Below are 21,770 nucleotides of genomic sequence, written 5' to 3'. Positions count from 1 at the left end.
CCCTCTCCCCACACACTCACTCCCTCTGACTGCTGTGGATGAGATCCCCTCTCCCCACACACACTCACTCCCTCTGACGGCTGTGGATGAGATCCCCTCTCCCCACACACTCACTCCCTCTGACGGCTGCGGATGAGATCCCCTCTCCCCACACACTCACTCCCTCTGACGGCTGTGGATGAGATCCCCTCTCCCCACACACACTCACTCCCTCTGACGGCTGTGGATGAGATCCCCTCTCCCCACACACACATTCAATATGACTGCTGTGGATGAGATCCCCTCTCCCCACACACACTCACTCCCTCTGACGGCTGTGGATGAGATCCCCTCTCCCCACACACACATTCAATGTGACGGCTGTGATCGCACACTATCAGGAAGTCTAACACGGTCTGTAAGACGTCTATTAGATCGAAAAGACCTGTTCTTTGACATGACTCTTTTCATCTGTGGAAAGGCCATCTCACAGAGATACAGTTGATCCAAAGTAGACCTTCACCTTAAGTGTGCAGGATGAAAGGAGGGGAAACTTTTCAGTGTTTACAAGACCTCAAGTCACCATTTCTTGATCTTGCTTTCAACTCGATGTCATTTTGCAATTCAATTATCTCCATGTCAACTCCGACTGGTAAAGCAAATACTTGCTGGAATTTGGCGGACACCTCCTCCATGTCAATGGAGAGGAAAGGGTTTGAGATAAAATGTTACAACCTCCCGTGTCATTTAACTCCTGAAAACACCTGTTGAATTCAGATGCCTGTTTCTCCAGGTGGGAACAGAATTCTTGGAGGGAGAAAATAATCTTTGTTTCCGATGTTTAGTGACATTTTCTCCAGGTTTGGGAAGTGCACCAGCCTTCCATTCCTCAGCTGAAAGGCCTTGGCCTTAAAGGCATTGACAGCACTGATCATGTGTATCACGTCTTTGTCTTTTCCCTGAAGCTCGTAGTTGAGCTGGTTCAGTTTGGCTGTTATGTCCGTGAGGACATGCATCATCAGACAGTCCCTCACGCTCCTCACTTCATGACTCCAGAAATGATTTGATCTCGGGCAGCAAGTCAACAAATCGCTGCAGTACTTTCCCGCGACTCAACCACCTTACGCAAGTGTGGAGAATCAAGTCACCGTACGCGGCATCAAGCTCATCTAATAAAGATTTAAACAAGCGGTGCTGAAGTCCTTTTGCACTAATCGAATTAACAATCATAAAGACAGGTGTCATGACATGAGACAAGTCCACTACTTTACTAGCTAGTGTCATGACATGAGACAAGTCCACTACTTTACTAGCTAGTGTCATGACATGAGACAAGTCCACTACTTTACTAGCTAGTGTCATGACATGAGACAAGTCCACTACTTTACTAGCTAGTGTCATGACATGAGACAAGTCCACTACTTTACTAGCTAGTGTCAGGACATGAGACAAGTCCACTACATTACTAGCTAGTGTCATGACATGAGACAAGTCCACTACTTTACTAGCTAGTGTCATGACATGAGACAAGTCCACTACTTTACTAGCTAGTGTCAGGACATGAGACAAGTCCACTACTTTACTAGCTAGTGTCATGACATGAGACAAGTCCACTACTTTACTAGCTAGTGTCATGACATGAGACAAGTCCACTACTTTACTAGCTAGTGTCATGACATGAGACAAGTCCACTACTTTACTAGCTAGTGTCATGACATGAGACAAGTCCACTACTTTACTAGCTAGTGTCATGACATGAGACAAGTCCACTACTTTACTAGCTAGTGTCATGACATGAGACAAGTCCACTACTTTACTAGCTAGTGTCAGGACATGAGACAAGTCCACTACTTTACTAGCTAGTGTCAGGACATGAGACAAGTCCACTACTTTACTAGCTAGTGTCATGACATGAGACAAGTCCACTGCTTTACTAGCTAGTGTCATGACATGAGACAAGTCCACGACTTTACTAGCTAGTGCTTGCTGATGGATCACACAGTGATCGTTCAAAAACTCTGGGAAATCGGATCACGACGGCACAGTGCAACGAAGCCCGAATGCAGCCCACGCATTGCTGGTGCCCCGTCTGTAGTGACCGCGACCAGTTTATGAATGGGTATGCTGTTATCATGCACATAGCGTTTAAACTCATTGTTTAAACAGGCCGCCCCCAGGTGGTAAGGGTAGGCAACAACACGTCAGCCACGCTGATCCTCAACACTCGGGCCCCTCTGGGGTGTGTACTTAGTTCCCTCCTGTATTCCCTGTTCACCCACGACTACGTGGCCAAAACACGACTCCAACACCATCATTAAGTTTGCAGACGACACAACAGTGGTAGGCCTGATCACCGACAACGATGACACAGCCTATGGAGAGGTCAGAGAACTGGCAGGGTGGTGCCAGGACAATAACCTCTCCCTCAACGTGAACAAGATGAAGGAGCTGATCGTGGACTACAGGAAAAGGCGGGCCGAACAGGCCCCCCATTAACATCAACGGGGCTGTAGTGGAGCGGGTCGAGAGTTTCAAGTTCCTTGGTGTCCATATCACCAACGATCTTTCATGGTCCAAACACACCAACAGTCGTGAAGAGGCCACAACAAAACCTATTCCCCCTCAGGAGACTGAAAATATTTGGTATGTGTCCCCAGATCCTCAAAAAGTTCTACAGCTGCACCAGAGAGCATCCTGACCAGTTGCATCACCGCCTGGTATGGCAACTGCTCGGCATCTGACCGTAAGGCACTACAGAGGGTAGTGTGTACGGCCCAGTACATCACTGGTGCCAAGCTTCCTGCCATCCAGGACCTATATAATAGGCGGTGTCAGAGGAAAGCCCATAAAATTGTCAGAGACTCCAGTCACCCGAGTCATAGACTGTCTTCTCTGCTACCGCACGGCAAGCGGTACCGGAGCACCAAGTCTAGGACCAAAAGGCTCCTTAACAGCTTCTACCCCCAAGCCATAAGACTGCTGAACAAATAATCAAGTGGCCACCGGACTATTACATTGACCCCCCCCATTTGTTTTGTATACTGATGATACTCACTGTTTATTATCTATGCATAGTCACTTCACCCCTACCTACATGTACAAATTACCTCTAACCTGTACCCCCGCACACTGACTCGGTACCTGTACCCCCTGTATATACCCTCCACATTGACTCTGTACCGGTACCCCCTGTATATAGCCTCCACACTGACTCGGTACCTGTACCCCCTGTATATAACCTCCACACTGACTCTGTACCGGTACCCCCTGTATATAACCTCCACACTGACTCTGTACCGGTACCCCCTGTATATAACCTCCACACTGACTCTGTACCGGTACCCCCTGTATATAACCTCCACACTGACTCTGTACCGGTACCCCCTGTATATAACCTCCACACTGACTCTGTACCGGTACCCCCTGTATATAACCTCCACACTGACTCGGTACCTGTACCCCCTGTATATAACCTCCACACTGACTTGGTACCTCCACACTGACTCTGTACCGGTACCCCCTGTATATAGCCTCGTTATTGTTATGTTATTGTGTTACTTCTTATTTTTTACTTTAGTTTATTTGGTAAATATTTTCTTAACTCTTCTTGAACTGCACTGTTGGTTAAGGGCTTGTAAGTAAGCATTTCATGGCATTTCGGCGCATGTGACAAATAAAGTTTTTGATTTGATTTATAGAGAGTAGGGCAATTATAGCGAGTAGTGCATGCTGAGTTTGAATACTGGCTCAGTTTTGGGGGCAGACAGAGTGTTTCAAATCTCAGTTGATTGATTTAAAATAATAATAATAATAATAATATATATGCACTAGCGTTGGGCGGTATGCAGATTTTCATATCGTCCTTTCATCCCCGGAGTTATAGTATTACCAGCTTAGTACACAAGGGGGCGCCAAAAACACACAACAACTAAAAAAATCTGCATTGCGTTTACATTTATGTCATTTAGCAGACACTCTTATCCAGAGCGACTTACAAATTGGTGCATTCAGCACAAGTAATAGCGAATTTCCATGGTCGGTTATTAGCTAAATATGCTAACGAGTGCAAACGAAAATAAACAAATCGCAAAGACAGGCAATCCAACTCATAAAGTTATACATATATAGGTAGGAGCTACCGAATGTCCTTTTTGGTGAGTTTGGACATTTAAAAAAGAATGTGAATGAGAGACATTGTGCAAATGAACAAAGTTTTGACCATGCTTGTCTAAAGGAAGAACAGTAGTGGCTCTGGAGCAGAATGTGTACCTGCTGTGTCTGTGTGGAATCGAGTCGCTAGGGCAACGGGCCTGCCTGCTCTGAGAAGACGGGCGAGAACGAAGAGAGGGAAAAAAATCTCTAGGAAATGAAGATTGACAGCTATACAGATAACTCAATCAAATTATTTTGACTTCTCAAACACGGCGGAAAGCTAACACAATACGATGCCCATCACCTTATTAATTCAGTAACTACTTAGATAACTAGCAAGTTAATATTAGGGGTCGCATTAACGCACAATCTCTCCGTTTTTCACGCAGAATGTCTTGCTGCATTTTGTAAACACAGATGTAGAATGCTTCTTATTGTAATTTCTGCTCAGCATCAGACTAATTTTGTGCTTCAGTTGCACTTCTCCGCTCGGATGAGAATTCAGAAAAAACGCATTCTATCAACAGACAGCATTCTGACTGATGTGGAGCTACTGTTCTCCATCATTCTATCAGCAGACAGCACTCTGACTGATGTGGAGCTACTGTTCTCCATCATTCTATCAGCAGACAGCACTCTGACTGATGTGGAGCTACTGTTCTCCATCATTCTATCAGCAGACAGCACTCTGATGTGGAGCTACTGTTCTCCATCATCCATCAATAACACATTGCTTTTTCATTGCAAAAGTATTTACTGGTGTGGCTGCCAGCCAAATAGAGTTGCACTTTTGTTGTCATCTGATGAAAATGAAGCTGTTTTCTGCTGAATGTGTTGCACTGATGTATTTTCTGTGAAGGAACACTATAGTTACATGTCTCTGATCACTCTATTGAAGCAACAAAAACTCTGTTGACTTTCCATATAGAACACTGAGCCCTGTCAATACACAGCTTGACTCCTGCTTTCTCCCATTGTGCTAATTACAAACACATGACTGGCTCAACTGTTCTGGGGAACAACACTAAGCTTCATAATGTAAAATAATGTGACAGGTGAAATGAAGAACCCAACCTGCTTTATCTCCTAACCTATTGCACTGCAGGTATTTACTTAAAAAGTAGCTACAAATATTCCAATTTATTGAAAAACTTCAAAAAATACAGTAGTTTCAACAGTATGGACTGTATTGAAAAACCATTCGGTGGCCATTTCCAAATCCCCTGTACACAGTATACTGCCCAAGTCTAATATACACACTACCTAGTGAAGAAAATGATTCAAATGTTGACGTGACCGGGATTGCACAATAAGGTCAGAGCCTTATTGGTCCCTAAATTGATCAGATCTCCTGTGTAGCTGATGCTAGATCTTCGACCAACATATTGAGCCTCAGCCTGTCTGTCATGGCTTTCTATCTACATGTTTTAACTAAGATGAACATGCTGGGACGGATAGACTCACACCAGTGGTCGCTGGCTAAAGTTACAGCACAAGTCCCTTTACAATCCCTCAACGAACAGCAGCCTGTTTTATTCTTTCCCCCTAGCTTTTCCCTTGTGTAAAGAACTGCCAGAGACAGAACCCAGCTTTTCTGCAGAAGTGAACAGGACTCAGCCAAGCAGAAAGTGAACCGGCGTGCTTAGAGGGGAACACGGCCCATCTTGGCAACCGCACGTCGGCCGGGTTAAGGGGAGAGAGAGAGGGTGTCGCTGCCTCCACAATTAAGACGTCTTGAGTTGTCAGGAGCAATATTCCAAAGGACAGCTGATTCTCCCCATGGGTTCTTCTCCAACTCTTAATGAGGAAGAACATGTGTCTTAAGAGACAGAGCAATGAAACTAAGACACAAATACCGTGTCCAAATTCACCTACAGTCGTGTCAACACACATTGAACAGTCTGCTGTCCTGTTCCCCCCTGTCCTCAGACATGAGGTGAGGGAATGGTTTGGTTGGCGAGCGAGGCTGAGAGGGGCGAAAGGTGATTGTTTGACAACAATCTGGCCTTAATGCCCATCTGGTACAGCCAGGAGAGGACTGGTCACCCCTCAGAGCCTGGTTCCTCTACCCAGTACAGCCAGGAGAGGACTGGTCACCCCTCAGAGCCTGGTTCCTCTCTACCCAGTACAGCCAGGAGAGGACTGGTCACCCCTCAGAGCCTGGTTCCTCTACCCAGTACAGCCAGGAGAGGACTGGTCACCCCTCAGAGCCTGGTTCCTCTCTACCCAGTACAGCCAGGAGAGGACTGGTCACCCCTCAGAGCCTGGTTCCTCTCTACCTAGTACAGCCAGGAGAGGACTGGTCACCCCTCAGAGCCTGGTTCCTCTCTACCCAGTACAGCCAGGAGAGGACTGGCCACCCCTCAGAGCCTGGTTCCTCTCTACCCAGTACAGCCAGGAGAGGACTGGCCACCCCTCAGAGCCTGGTTCCTCTCTACCCAGAACAGCCAGGAGAGGACTGGCCACCCCTCAGAGCCTGGTTCCTCTCAACCCAGTACAGCCAGGAGAGGACTGGCCACCCCTCAGAGCCTGGTTCCTCTCAACCCAGTACAGCCAGGAGAGGACTGGTCCTCAGAGCCTGGTTCCTCTCAACCCAGTACAGCCAGGAGAGGACTGGTCACCCCTCAGAGCCTGGTTCCTCTCTACCCAGTACAGCCAGGAGAGGACTGGCCACCCCTCAGAGCCTGGTTCCTCTCTACCCAGTACAGCCAGGAGAGGACTGGCCACCCCTCAGAGCCTGGTTCCTCTCTACCCAGTACAGCCAGGAGAGGACTGGTCACCCCTCAGAGCCTGGTTCCTCTCTACCCAGTACAGCCAGGAGAGGACTGGTCACCCCTCAGAGCCTGGTTCCTCTCTACCCAGTACAGCCAGGAGAGGTCTGGTCACCCCTCAGAGCCTGGTTCCTCTCTACCCAGTACAGCCAGGAGAGGACTGGCCACCCCTCAGAGCCTGGTTCCTCTCTACCCAGTACAGCCAGGAGAGGACTGGCCACCCCTCAGAGCCTGGTTCCTCTCTACCCAGTACAGCCAGGAGAGGACTGGTCACCCCTCAGAGCCTCGTTCCTCTCTACCCAGTACAGCCAGGAGAGGACTGGTCACCCCTCAGAGCCTGGTTCCTCTCTACCCAGTACAGCCAGGAGAGGACTGGTCACCCCTCAGAGCCTGGTTCCTCTCTACCCAGTACAGCCAGGAGAGGACTGGCCACCCTCAGAGCCTGGTTCCTCTCTACCCAGTACAGCCAGGAGAGGACTGGTCACCCCTCAGAGCCTGGTTCCTCTCTACCCAGTACAGCCAGGAGAAGACTGGCCACCCCTCAGAGCCTGGTTCCTCTCTAGGTTTCTGCCTTCCAGGGAGTTTTTCGTAGACACTGTGCCACTGGGCTCCCGAGTGGCGCAGCGGTCTAATACACTGCATCTCAGTGCTAGCGGCGTCACTACAGACACACTGGTTTGAATCCAGGCTGTATCACAACCAGCTGTGATTGGAAGTCTCATAAGGCGATTGGTCCAGCGTTGTCTGGGTTTGTCCGGTGTAGGCCGTCATTGTAAATAAGAATTTGTTCTTAACTGACTTGCCTAGTTAAATTAAGGTTAATAAATTAATTCTGCATTGCTTGCTCTTAGGCTGGTATCTGTAAAGCACTTAGCGACAACTGCTGACATAAAAAGGGCTTTGGAAAATAAATGTGATTTGTGCAGGGGCAGCGAGGCTTACCTTCACACTGGTTTCTGGGTAGAATCTTCCATCTTGTTTTGATAACCGTTTCCAGAATCTGCAGAGCATAGTACTGTAACGCACAAGGAGAGAAACAGCGTGAGGTGACAGTGGTCATAGCAACGCTGAACATTAAAAACATTTGGTGTATATTTTGGAGCAACAGAAACAACAAAAAACATGAATTGAGCCTGCCTAAAAATATATATATATATATTTTTCATCTGTTTCAATCGGATTGAACTACATTTCATGCAGATTTTTAGTATGTAAACATTTGAATAAAAGTGGTATTTTAGTTTTGTTCTCTACGAGCCACCGTAGGGCTGAAGGCATGTAGAAGTCCTGCTGTTTCTCCCAGGACCACACCAGAAGGTGAAAGACCGAGGGGAAGAACACTAATACACCTCACAACATTTGTTTTGTTAAATACTACTGTTTATTTGGTTTTTAAAGTGACAGATTCTACTTGTAATAAAAAATACTATATAAAATAAAGATATTATTAGTTACGTTACACCTAGTAGCCTTAGAGACATTGCAGATTTGGTATTAAAACTATGTCTAAGCAATTGGTTTAAGAGGTTGTTATCAAAAATGTGAACGTTGGTCTGTTTAGGAACCATCAGGGTAAGACTGGTGTCTTACTGCACCTAACAAATCTCTTCCCTCATAAGAACCAAACTAATCAGGTTGTGTGTGCATCCCAAATGGCATCATATCCGTTATATAGTGCACTACCAGCTCTGGTTAAAAGGAGTGCACTATAGAGGGAATAGGGTACCATTCTAGACATGGACCAATTTTCACCTTAAATTAGTGTGTCTCTTAAGAAACAGCAAGACCAGCCACAGGTTTTCATTTGTCCTTTATCTATCAAATGAATGATATGCTTTTATAAAGTCAAGCAAAACAAACATTTAAAAAGGACTTAAATGTTACAAGTTAGTGTATTTTATAATTTGGTCTATTGTTATTTGGATCAACAGTATTTCAACTGCAGGGATCGCTGTTTCAAAAGGTAAGGTGGAAGACAGTAGGGATCACTGTTTCAAAAGGTGGAAGATAGCAGGGATCACTGTTTCAAAAGGTAAGGTGGAAGACGGTAAGGATCACTGTTACTAAAGGTAAGGTGGAAGACCGTAGGGATCACTGTTTCAAAAGGTGGAAGACAGTAGGGATCACTGTTTCAAAAGGTGGAAGACAGTAGGGATCACTGTTTCAAAAGGTAAGGTGGAAGACAGTAGGAATCACTGTTTCAAAAGGTGGAAGACGGTAAGGATCACTGTTTCAAAAGGTGGAAGACAGCAGGGATCACTGTTTCAAAAGGTAAGGTAGAAGACAGCAGGGATCACTGTTTCAAAAGGTGGAAGACAGCAGGGATCACTGTTTCAAAAGGTGGAAGACGGTAAGGATCACTGTTTCAAAAGGTGGAAGACAGCAGGGATCACTGTTTCAAAAGGTAAGGTGGAAGACAGTAGGGATCACTGTTTCAAAAGGTAAGGTGGAAGACATTAGGGATCACTGTTTCAAAAGGTAAGGTGGAAGACATTAGGGATCACTGTTTCAAAAGGTAAGGTGGAAGACAGTAGGGATCACTGTTTCAAAAGGTAAGGTGGAAGACAGCAGGGATCACTGTTTCAAAAGGTAAGATGGAAGACAACAGGGATCACTGTTTCAAAAGGTGGAAGACAGTAGGGATCACTGTTTCAAAAGGTAAGGTGGAAGACAGTAAGGATCACTGTTTCAAAAGGTAAGGTGGAAGACAGCAGGGATCACTGTTTCAAAAGGAAAGGTGGAAGACAGTAAAGATCACTGTTTCAAAAGGTGGAAGACAGTAGGGATCACTGTTTCAAAAGGTGGAAGACAGTAGGGATCACTGTTTCAAAAGGTAAGGTGGAAGACATTAGGGATCACTGTTTCAAAAGGTAAGGTGGAAGACAGCAGCGATCACTGTTTCAAAAGGTAAGGTAGAAGGCAGTAAAGATCACTGTTTCAAAAGGTGGAAGACAGTAGGGATCACTGTTTCAAAAGGTAAGGTGGGAGACAGTAGGGATCACTGTTTCAAAAGGTAAGGTGGAAGACAGTAGGGCTCACTGTTTCAAAAGGTGGAAGACAACAGGGATCACTGTTTCAAAAGGTAAGGTGAAAGACAGTAGGGATCACTGTTTCAAAAGGCAAGGTGGAAGACAGTAGGATCACTGTTTCAAAAGGTAAGGTGGAAGGCAGTAGGGATCACCGTTTCAAAAGTAAAGTGAAAGAAAGTAGGGATCACCGTTTCAAAAGGTGGAAGACAGCAGGGATCAATCACTGTTTCAAAAGGTAAGGTGGAAGACAGTAGGGATCACTGTTTCAAAAGGTGGAAGACAGTAGGGATCACTGTTTCAAAAGGTGGAAGACAGCAGGGATCACTGTTACAAAAGGTAAGGTGGAAGACAGTAGGGATCACTGTTTCAAAAGGTAAGATGGAAGACAACAGGGATCACTGTTTCAAAAGGTAAGGTGGAAGACAGCAGGGATCACTGTTTCAAAAGCTAAGATGGAAGACAACAGGGATCACTGTTACAAAAGGTAAGGTGGAAGACAGCAGGGATCACTGTTTCAAAAGGTAAGGTGGAAGACAGTAGGGATCACTGTTTCAAAAGGTGGAAGACAGTAGGGATCACTGTTTCAAAAGGTGGAAGACAGTAGGGATCACTGTTTCAAAAGGTGGAAGACAACAGGGATCACTGTTTCAAAAGGTGGAAGACAGTAGGGATCACTGTTTCAAAAGGTGGAAGACAGCAGGGATCACTGTTTCAAAAGGTGGAAGACAACAGGGATCACTGTTTCAAAAGGTGGAAGACAGTAGGGATCACTGTTTCAAAAGGTAAGATGGAAGACAACAGGGATCACTGTTTCAAAAGGTGGAAGACAGCAGGGATCACTGTTTCAAAAGGTGGAAGACAACAGGGATCACTGTTTCAAAAGGTGGAAGACAGTAGGGATCACTGTTTCAAAAGGTAAGGTAGAAGACAGTAGGGATCACTGTTTCAAAAGGTAAGGTGGAAGACAGTAAGGATCACTGTTTCAAAAGGTAAGGTAGAAGACAGTAGGGATCACTGTTTCAAAAGCTAAGGTGGAAGACAGTAGGGATCACTGTTTCAAAAGGTGGAAGACAGCAGGGATCACTGTTTCAAAAGGTGGAAGACAGTAGGGATCACTGTTTCAAAAGGAAAGGTGGAAGACAGCAGGGATCACTGTTTCAAAAGGTGGAAGACAGTAGGGATCACTGTTTCAAAAGGTAAGGTGGAAGACAACAAGGATCACTGTTTCAAAAGGTGGAAGACAGTAGGGATCACTGTTTCAAAAGGTAAGGTGGAAGACAGTAGGGATCACTGTTTCAAAAGGTGGAAGACAGTAGGGATCACCGTTTCAAAAGGTAAGGTGGAAGACAACAGGGATCACTGTTTCAAAAGGTAAGATGGAAGACAGTAGGGATCACTGTTTCAAAAGGTAAGGTGGAAGACAGTAGGGATCACTGTTTCAAAAGGTAAGATGGAAGACAGTAGGGATCACTGTTTCAAAAGGTAAGATGGAAGACAGTAGGGATCACTGTTTCAAAAGGTAAGATGGAAGACAGTCAGTGATTCAACAAATAAATGAGATTGAAAGTTGTTAGTTTTAACGCTGGTGGGGCGGTTCATTAAAGGTGCACTACACTGTCATCACTACTAACTGTTGGTCTCCACCAATAACAGGTGTCAGGTGATGCCTAGTGAACATCTTGAGAACCTTTTGACTGATACACCTTCAATTATCACCAGACAGAAATAAAACAAGGCAGAAATAAAACAGGGCAGAAATAAAACAAGGTAAAAAATTAAATGAAAGACAGAGGGTGAGGTCTTGCAACACTTTTTTCCGCTGCCACCAGCACCGCATTGCAAGGTTTAGGGATGGAGAGAAGATCAGAGAGAGAGAGAGACAGAGAGACAGAGAGAGAGAGACACAGAGAGAGACATAGAAATAGACAGAGTTGTGATCCCTTCAGGTGAAATATCAAGTCGCTCACTACTAGACCTCTCATCTATATTATTACTACCCTAATGACTGACTGACTGCAGTCTTTACCCCACTCCCTCTACTCTAATGACTGACTGCAGTCTGCACCCCACTTCCTCTACCCTAATGACTGACTGACTTCAGTCTGTACCCCACTTCCTCAGCCCACTGAAGCAGATGTAATAGAAAGTGCTGAACAGAACAGAGTCAAAGGGAATGAAAAGGGTAGACCTTGTGTAGGCCTGCCGTCAAAGCCTAGCAGTGTCAAGGTGCACAGGATGAGACACCCCTTTTCCTCCTATTACAACCAATCAACATAACGGAACATTAGGATTCATATCAATAGCAAATAGCAAGTAGTAACAACTTGAATTCATTCAATTCAATTTCTTTAGGAAAACTAAGTTATTTGAAAGTAGTTATCAACTATTAATAAACCCAAATGTTCACAACAAGTGCTTTAGTCAAAAAATGATGCACTGTTGTCTCTTTTATTTTGTCAATAAATGAAAGAAAAAGGTGAATGCAGAATTTAGACAAATCCAAGAGGTGTTTTACCTTTTCTGATTCCTTCTTTCCTGTCTTTTCCTCTAAAGACCTCATTTTGGGGCAAGTAATGAATTTGAAACTATAACAATACTGTTGGTAGATCAACTCAAGACATTAGTAATGGATGTCAGGGTTAAAGGGCAACAGGCAAGCAACAAAAAGGAAAAGGCAAACATTACCATCACTTTGAGGAAAACTTAAAAATTACATTTCATTTTCAACACTTATAGAAAATACAGAGATCTAAACAAGAGCCCCTTTGATGGTTACACAAATACTGGACAGGAGAACCCTCCCTTTGCCCACCTTAATGTGTGTTTGTTTTGCAAATAAACTAGAAAGTAATACCTATCATTGGATTGTCAAGTTGATTTGGATGTGTGCATAAGCTTTCAGTATGTAGAGCTATTTAAGCTGTATGCGAGTGCAAGGAAGGAATAGAGCTGCCCAGCTTGTAGTCCTAAAAAACAGAAATGAGTTAGCATTTTCTACCTCTGCTTCATTGGCACTTGTTGTGAGGGAAATTAATGGGGTTTGAGGTGACCACAGGCTTAGGAGAACTTATTTATGTTTTGTTCTATGAGCAAATATCAGTCAGTTAACATGACCTTTATGGACTATGAAGCCTTTATGTGCTCAAAATAAGTCTGTTGCTAACTGTAATAGAAATGGAACAACAACATTAGGTTGAAAAAAATTTCACGCCACTACTTAGCTAAACAAGTTTGTTAGCTTTCTGCTTACCAGGATGGTATATTGTTTTGCTCCAGCCTGCACCCATAGCTCTTCAGCAGAAAGGTGCTTGTTTTATTGTTTCCCGAACGGTGTTGTCAAGAGGAGACTTAGGGTATGTCTTATAAGGTAAGCTAAGCATGTTAGCTACGTTAGCTTGCTAGCTAGCTAGCATGGAATCTCCCTCCTGTCTTCGTACCCCTTTACAACTAACCAAACAATTTAGGGAGGCAAATATAACATACTAACTTATTTAACAGAGCTGTGTTACACGGCTATTTAACAGAGCTGTGTTACACGGCTATTTAACCAGAGCTGTGTTCCACGGCTATTTAACCAGAGCTGTGTTACACGGCTATTTAACCAGAGCTGTGTTCCACGGCTATTTAACCAGAGCTGTGTTCCACGGCTATTTAACAGAGCTGTGTTACACGGCTATTTAACCAGAGCTGTGTTCCACGGCTATTTAACCAGAGCTGTGTTACACGGCTATTTAACCAGAGCTGTGTTCCACGGCTATTTAACCAGAGCTGTGTTCCACGGCTATTTAACCAGAGCTGTGTGACACGGCTATTTAACAGAGCTGTGTTACACGGCTATTTAACAGAGCTGTGTTCCACGGCTATTTAACCAGAGCTGTGTTCCACGGCTATTTAACCAGAGCTGTGTTCCACGGCTATTTAACCAGAGCTGTGTTACACGGCTATTTAACCAGAGCTGTGTTCCACGGCTATTTAACCAGAGCTGTGTTCCACGGCTATTTAACCAGAGCTGTGTTACACGGCTATTTAACCAGAGCTGTGTTCCACGGCTATTTAACCAGAGCTGTGTTCCACGGCTATTTAACCAGAGCTGTGTTACACGGCTATTTAACCAGAGCTGTGTTCCACGGCTATTTAACCAGAGCTGTGTTCCACGGCTATTTAACCAGAGCTGTGTTCCACGGCTATTTAACCAGAGCTGTGTTACACGGCTATTTAACCAGAGCTGTGTTACACGGCTATTTAACCAGAGCTGTGTTACACGGCTATTTAACAAGAGCTGTGTTACACGGCTATTTAACAGAGCTGTGTTACACGGCTATTTAACAGAGCTGTGTTACACGGCTATTTAACCAGAGCTGTGTTCCACGGCTATTTAACCAGAGCTGTGTTCCACGGCTATTTAACCAGAGCTGTGTTACACGGCTATTTAACCAGAGCTGTGTTACACGGCTATTTAACAAGAGCTGTGTTCCACGGCTATTTAACCAGAGCTGTGTTACACGGCTATTTAACCAGAGCTGTGTTACACGGCTATTTAACAAGAGCTGTGTTACACGGCTATTTAACCAGAGCTGTGTTCCACGGCTATTTAACAGAGCTGTGTTACACGGCTATTTAACAGAGCTGTGTTCCACGGCTATTTAACCAGAGCTGTGTTACACGGCTATTTAACAGAGCTGTGTTCCACGGCTATTTAACCAGAGCTGTGTTACACGGCTATTTAACCAGAGCTGTGTTACACGGCTATTTAACCAGAGCTGTGTTACACGGCTATTTAACAAGAGCTGTGTTACGCGGCTATTTAACAGAGCTGTGTTACGCGGCTATTTAACAGAGCTGTGTTACGCGGCTATTTAACAGAGCTGTGTTACACGGCTATTTAACCAGATTTTGGATGTCCATTTAGATGAAGCTGTGCATGCAGTGTATTTAACATGTTTACATGTCAGCACATTGGTAGCTTTTTTTGATTACATAAATTCTTAAAAAATTCACAAAAATGTATTTTAGCTGATGAAGATTATCTCATAGAACAAAACAGAAGTTATTCTAAGCCTGTGTTATTTTCAGAGTTTAGACAACAAAACATGAATCTCCCCCATAGGCTTTGCCCACTTATCCTCCGTTAGTCCCTACAAAAAGACGCTGTTACTATTGCTCACTATGATTGTATTTACGTGTAGTGAGTACCACACTAAGGGATTTCACTGTGGAGATGCCTAGTTTGACTCAAGCTGATAGAGCGGGGTCCTGAGAATGGGGGTGGTAGGATGGGGGTGGTAGGGGGTCTCTCAGGAGGAGTAACAGAGTAAACCTACATCAGTGTTACAACTCCCAAATCTATCAACACCAAAGACAGACCAAAACAACCAACCATCCCTCCAGAAATATTACATCAGGTCATTTGTGACAAAGGGAGAACGACAGGGCTCGGCAGACAGAACTACATGATAACCTACCATTGGGCTCGGCAGACAGAACTACATGATAACCTACCATTGGGCTCGGCAGACAGAACTACATGATAACCTACCATTGGGCTCGGCAGACAGAACTACATGATAACCTACCATTGGGCTCGGCAGACAGAACTACATGATAACCTACCATTGGGCTCGGCAGACAGAACTACATGATAACCTACCATTGGGCTCGGCAGACAGAACTACATGATAACCTACCATTGGGCTCGGCAGACAGAACTACATGATAACCTACCACTGGGCTCAGCAGACAGAACTACATGATAACCTACCATTGGGCTCGGCAGACAGAACTACATGATAACCTACCATTGGGCTCGGCAGACAGAACTACATGATAACCTACCATTGGGCTCGGCAGACAGAACTACATGATAACCTACCATTGGGCTCGGCAGACAGAACTTAACAACTCATGTTTGAGTGTGTGTTTTAGTTTGAAGTTGTTGTTCTATGTGAGAGCGCTGCTGGTGATGCCATATGCTCCTCAAGGGAAAAAGGCCTGAGTAAGTAACAACACTGTATCTGCCATTTAGCAGACGTTTTTATCCAAAGAGACTTTTAGTCATGTGTGCGTACATTTCACATACATGTGATGTGGGGAAATCGAACCCACTATCCTGGCGTTACAAGCGTAATGCTCTACCGACTGAGTGACAAGTGAGTTGTAACTACCAGCACCTAACTTCCTCACAGCTAAAGTGCTGTGACCCTCCACCAGCACGTGCTCCCTGCAGATTACTCACAGCTAAAGTGCTGTGACCCTCCACCAGCACGTGCTCCCTGCAGATTACTCACAGCTAGAGTGCTGCGACCCTCCACCAGCACGTGCTCCCTGCAGGTTCCTCACAGCTAAAGTGCTGCGACCCTCCACCAGCACGTGCTCCCTGCAGATTACTCACAGCTAAAGTGCTGCGACCCTCCACCAGCACGTGCTCCCTGCAGATTACTCACAGCTAAAGTGCTGCGACCCTCCACCAGCACGTGCTCCCTGCAGATTACTCACAGCTAAAGTGCTGCGACCCTCCACCAGCACGTGCTCCCTGCAGATTACTCACAGCTAAAGTGCTGCGACCCTCCACCAGCACGTGCTCCCTGCAGATTACTCACAGCTAGAGTGCTGCGACCCTCCACCAGCACGTGCTCCCTGCAGGTTTTTCACTTACTTTGGTGTTCATACTCTGGGAGAACTCCAGTATGGTGTCCACTCTGGTCCAAGCATCCGGGTGCTCTTTCAGCTGGGTCAGAACCTCCTGAGCCATCCTTTGCTGCAATGCAGGAACAAGAATGGATGAAATCCGATTTTGAAACATAGAGTGTGTGCCTATCTCACACAAACAACACACACACACACACACACACACACACACACACACACACACACACACGGCCTAAAATGAACACCCGCCACCTGCCAAATGCGGGTAGACATTGGCGAGTAAGATGTCCATTTCAAATCAAATCAAATTTTATTGGTCTTATGTTAGCACAGCTGAAAACTGTACTTCTGATTAAAGAAGCAATAAAACAGGCCTTTATACTAGTTGAGTATCTGGAGAATCAGCATTTCTAGGTTCGATTACAGGCTCAAAATGGCCAGAAACAAAGAACTTTCTTCTGAAACTCATCAGTCTATTCTTGTTCTGAGAAATGAAGGCTATTCCATTCGAGAAATTGCCAAGAAACTGAAGATCTCGTACAACGCTGTGTACTACTCCCTTCACAGAACAGCGCAAACTGGCTCTAACCAGAATAGAAAGAGGAGTGGGAGGCCCCGGTGCACAACTGAGCAAGAGGACAAGTACATTAGAGTGTCTAGTTTGAGAAACAGACGCCTCACAAGTCCTCAACTGGCAGCTTCATTAAATAGTACCCACAAAACACCAGTCTCAACGTCAACAGTGAAGAGGAGACTCTGGGATGCTGGCCTTCTAGGCAGAGTTGCAAAGAAAAAGCCATATCTCAGACTGGCCAATAAAAAGAAAAGATTAAGATGGGCAAAAGAACACAGACACTGGACAGAGAATCTGCCTAGAAGGCCAGCTAGCATAATTGCAAAAGGGTTTTCTAATGATCAATTAGCCTTTTCAAATGATAAACTTGGATTAGCTAACACAACGTGCTGTTGGAACACAGGAGTGATGGTTGCTGATAATGGGCCTCTGTACACCTATGTAGATATTCCATTAAAAATCAGCCGTTTCCAGCTACAACAGTCATTTACAACATTAACAATGTCTACACTGTATTTCTGGTCAATTTGATGTTATTTTAATGGATAAAAAAAATTGCTTTTCTTTCTAAAACAAGGACATTTCTAAGTGACCCCAAACTTTTGAACAGTAGTGTATATATAAACGTCGGCATATTGGTTAAAAAATGAAATAAATAAGACATTTACCAGCCACATTACTTATTTCTAGTAATACATTTATTGTTTTAGAAACATTATAAAGCATTCTCATCCATTTCTGCCATTTTTAACAGAAAAAAATATATATTTTGTCTGGTAAAAAATCTGAGTGTCCGGTAAACCCCTCACCAATGACAGAGTGTGATAGAAAAGCTGTCCTGTTCATACGTCACCATTTCAGACATTATTTTCTGCAATACTAACTTGTTTCACTCCCTGTTCTTCTATCTGTCCCCAAAAAGTTAGAAGTAAAACTTAGTAAGGCACCTGGGCAAGCGACCATCATAGCAAAATTACAAATCCCGCAAAACTCCACCAGCTTTGTGGTTACTTGACAACTTACAGTTACATTTTAGTCATTTAGCAGACACTCTTATCCAGAGTGACTTACAGTCAGTACATTCATCTACAGATAGCTAGGTGGGACAACCCCACATCTCAGTCATAGTCAGTACATTTGTCCTCAATAAAGTAGCTATCAGGAAAGTCAGTGGTAGTAAGGGGGTAAAGTCAGTGGTAGTAAGGGGGTAAAGTCAGTCGTAGTAAGGGGGTAAAGTCAGTGGTAGTAAGGGGGGAAGTCAGTGGTAGTAAGGGGGTAAAGTCAGTGGTAGTAAGGCGGTAAAGTCAGTGGTAGTAAGGGGGTAAAGTCAGTGGTAGTAAGGGGGTAAAGTCAGTGGTAGTAAGGGGGGAAGTCAGTGGTAGTAAGGGGGGAGAGTCAGTGGTAGTAAGGGGGGAAGTCAGTGGTAGTAAGGGGGGAAAGTCAGTGGTAGTAAGGGGGAAAGTCAGTGGTAGTAAGGGGGAAAGTCAGTGGTAGTAAGGGGGGAAGTCAGTGGTAGTAAGGGGGGAAGTCAGTGGTAGTAAGGGGGGAAGTCAGTGGTAGTAAGGGGGGAAGTCAGTGGTAGTAAGGGGGGAAGTCAGTGGTAGTAAGGGGGGAAGTCAGTGGTAGTAAGGGGGAAAGTCAGTGGTAGTAAGGGGGGAAGTCAGTGGTAGTAAGGGGGGAAGTCAGTGGTAGTAAGGGGGGAAGTCAGTGGTAGTAAGGGGGGAAAGTCAGTGGTAGTAAGGGGGGAAGTCAGTGGTAGTAAGGGGAGAAGTCAGTTATAGTAAGGGGGGAAAAGGTCAAGTGCCAGTACTACTTACCTGTGTTCCGACCCCGTGGTACAGACAGTTGACCACGTTGTCCAACAGGTTGATGTCTAGTTTCTGGCTGAAGTCCAGCAGCTGCTGCGCTGCATGGTCTGCTAACACTGTCATAACTGCTGGCATAGAGCTCTGCAAGGATGGACAGCAAGGAGGGGGGTTAGACTGTGTGTGTGTGTGTGTGTGTGTGTGTGTGTGTGTGTGTGTGTGTGTGTGTGTGTGTGTGTGTGTGTGTGTGTGTGTGTGTGTGTGTGTGTGTGTGACATGAGCTGGCACCTTGCTCACTTTTTCCAATTAGTTATATCTTGTCACACAAACTACCCAAAGTTATAAATAAGAAAATACACTGAAAAACAAAACACAATGACAGACAGCTAAGTTTAGATCAGGCATATACCCTTTCCATAAAGGAACGTTCTGACAGTTGTATTTTGACAATTCATAAAAAGCTTTTTCTGATATCGTTTAATAAACAAACATGACAGATTGTCTGACAGACTGAAAATATCACATTATCATGCCACCTCCAGAACACAATCGAACCACGTGCCACAGGACGTCACTTTGTTTACATCTGGTACCTGACAGGCGTGGTTATTTTGAAGTTCAAACACACCTTATTTTGACAGTTTAAACACTGATGAATGTAGAAGAATACTGAAATATGCTACTTTATCGTCTTACATCCGATGAAATCAATCAGTTTATCTCGCTTAACACAACCACCAACTTCGGTTGATAGCTACCGTGTGACGGTGTAGATAACGTTAGGTGGTATTGGGTGCGTTCCAGGTCTATATAATGCCGCGTTCAAAACAACTGGGGACACGGAAAAATACAAAGTCAAATCATGACGTCATTGATCTTCAGGTGGGGAAGTCGGAGCTCTAGAAAGAGGCCCGAGTTTGATGACCGTTCAAATCGATTTTTCCCCCGACACTGAAGTCGGACATGGAAATGTACTAGTTCCCAGTTGATATGAACGCGGCAATAAAACATGGGGTAAGCAGCCCACGTGACATTTATCCATTACCTGCAACACTTCGTAAGCAATAACAAGTTAGCGAAACTGGATACAGGTAGGCTAGTTTACAAGTTCGTTTAAAAAAAATTGGGGGAAAATTCAACAATCTCAATTCGATAAAAAATAGTAAATACACTCAGCACCAGCAGCGCATTGCCCCTGGCTAAATTGTGATTCGGTAGCAAGCTATTGATAAGACTGTCGTTGATGTCAAGACAAAAGGAAGTCTCCTCCACCAGAGAAACCGTGTGGTCCTCCATAGCTAGCTAACTATCATCACCCTGACTACCAGACACCCGCCTCCCCAACCCTCCCACTGCAGGCTGGCCTCGGTTAACTACTGCAAGTAATACACGACTAACAAAATACATCTTTTTTTTTAAATAACTTTGAAAAGTAGCTATGACCCTAATGCATCTTAATGTTTTTATGTCTTAGTAAAATAATAGTTCAAAACAGCGCACGAACACGGCGCATCACTGGTAAAGTTAGCACAATTAACGTTAGCAAACTAGCAACAAAATACATCCGTTCACACCTCGGACGCTGTTTCTGAGGAAGTAGTGGACGAATTCATATATATGTTGTTGTCACCCCCGGTCCTCAGCATTGCCTGCTATCATCACCACACACTACTCACACCCAACCCTAGGAGTTCCTCACACACCAGCATCCCTTGTAAAGTGCATCACACAGCAACGTTACCACTTACTTACCTAACTAGTAGTTACACTTTATTACTGATGCTCTCTGGATTTTACATTCCAAAAGTGAAATTAAAGTCTAAAATATAGATTTTTACCCCCAAGTCAAATGCTACTTTGCACCCCTGAGTTACCTACCAAAAGTCCAAGCCTCTGACTGAAAGAAGATTGTATTTTCCCCCCAGGGAAGCTAGCTACAAGGCTATATACAATATCGTTGTTGTTTAGTAAGAAATAGACTAGCTAACGTTACTGTTATCTCTGAAACGTTAGCTGGCTCCAATTCCACAATGTGTATTGATGGCTAGTTAATAAGGATCACAGATGTGGATTCCGCAACTATTATCACGGCACGCTCAGTAATATACTCCGATTCATTTTACGAAATAAAATAAACCTTGATTTACAATTTAATTCTTTACTATAATATTTTTTTGCAGCGGGGCGGTTTGAGAGATTGTATTCCTGCGCCTCTTCTCCTCGTTGAAGCAACTAACTCACATAACCGGTTGAAACCGGTTCAGACTGGGAGATTCCATCTCGGTTTAGTTTTCAGCCGATGGCGCCGCGGAAAGTTTGGACTAACGTCACGCCCACTTTACACTCCCATTGGTGGGGTTGTTTTTTACGGACATCGTTGCTTTAACTCTATTGGGTAACTCCATTGTCAATCAACTTAAATTCGTCCAGGCACCCACGCGACTGCTCCCGCCCGTGGTCAGAAAAAGAGGGCGGACTCCGATCAAGCAGAATGGACTTTTCGATGCCTCTAACGTGAATGGCAAATAGTGCTTTCAATATTGTTTTGCCATTGTGTGCGCGTTTATTACAATCTACAGTCACTTTGCAACTTCAGAAGTGTCGCTAGTATTGCTCAATAGTCTTGACTTGATTGACGTTTAGAGAAATGTATTTTTCTAACACTGTATCCATTGCAAAAGGATGTGTGACTTATCAGAACAGCATTTCATTTCGTTATCGACCCAGCTCACCATCACGCTGTTTTGTTGTGATCATGACATTGCAATTCACTAATCTGTGCTGTGCAACCTACACGAGATACAAAGAGGAAACG

The 21,770-nt window shown here is 44.6% G+C and overlaps 1 protein-coding gene across 3 annotated transcripts in view; it reads right to left on the bottom strand.

Annotated features, from left to right (window-relative positions):
- The window catches only part of LOC106591555 (exportin-1), a 109,116-nt gene extending 87,894 nt beyond the window's left edge, over window positions 1–21,222 (bottom strand). Inside the window, exons 1-4 of one of the 3 annotated variants that reach the window (XM_082978747.1) lie at window positions 20,834–21,222; window positions 18,968–19,132; window positions 16,584–16,685; window positions 7,845–7,917 (exon numbers count right to left, since the gene is read on the bottom strand). In XM_082978747.1, coding sequence (XP_082834873.1) covers window positions 7,845–7,917; window positions 16,584–16,685; window positions 18,968–19,093 — 301 coding nt within the window. In that variant the 5' untranslated portion in view covers window positions 19,094–19,132; window positions 20,834–21,222. The remainder of the gene's footprint in view (window positions 1–7,844; window positions 7,918–16,583; window positions 16,686–18,967; window positions 19,133–20,833) is intronic. The other 2 variants (XM_082978746.1, XM_082978748.1) reach the window with 2 other exon arrangements.
- Between the last annotated feature and the right edge of the window lie 548 nt (window positions 21,223–21,770).

This window comes from Salmo salar, chromosome 01 (assembly GCF_965601325.2).
Source record: "Salmo salar chromosome 01, fSalSal1, whole genome shotgun sequence".
In the NCBI taxonomy this organism is placed as follows: Eukaryota; Metazoa; Chordata; class Actinopteri; order Salmoniformes; family Salmonidae; genus Salmo; species Salmo salar.
The sequence above is the reverse complement of the archived record's forward strand: the minus strand, read 5'-3'. Positions and strand labels throughout refer to the sequence as shown.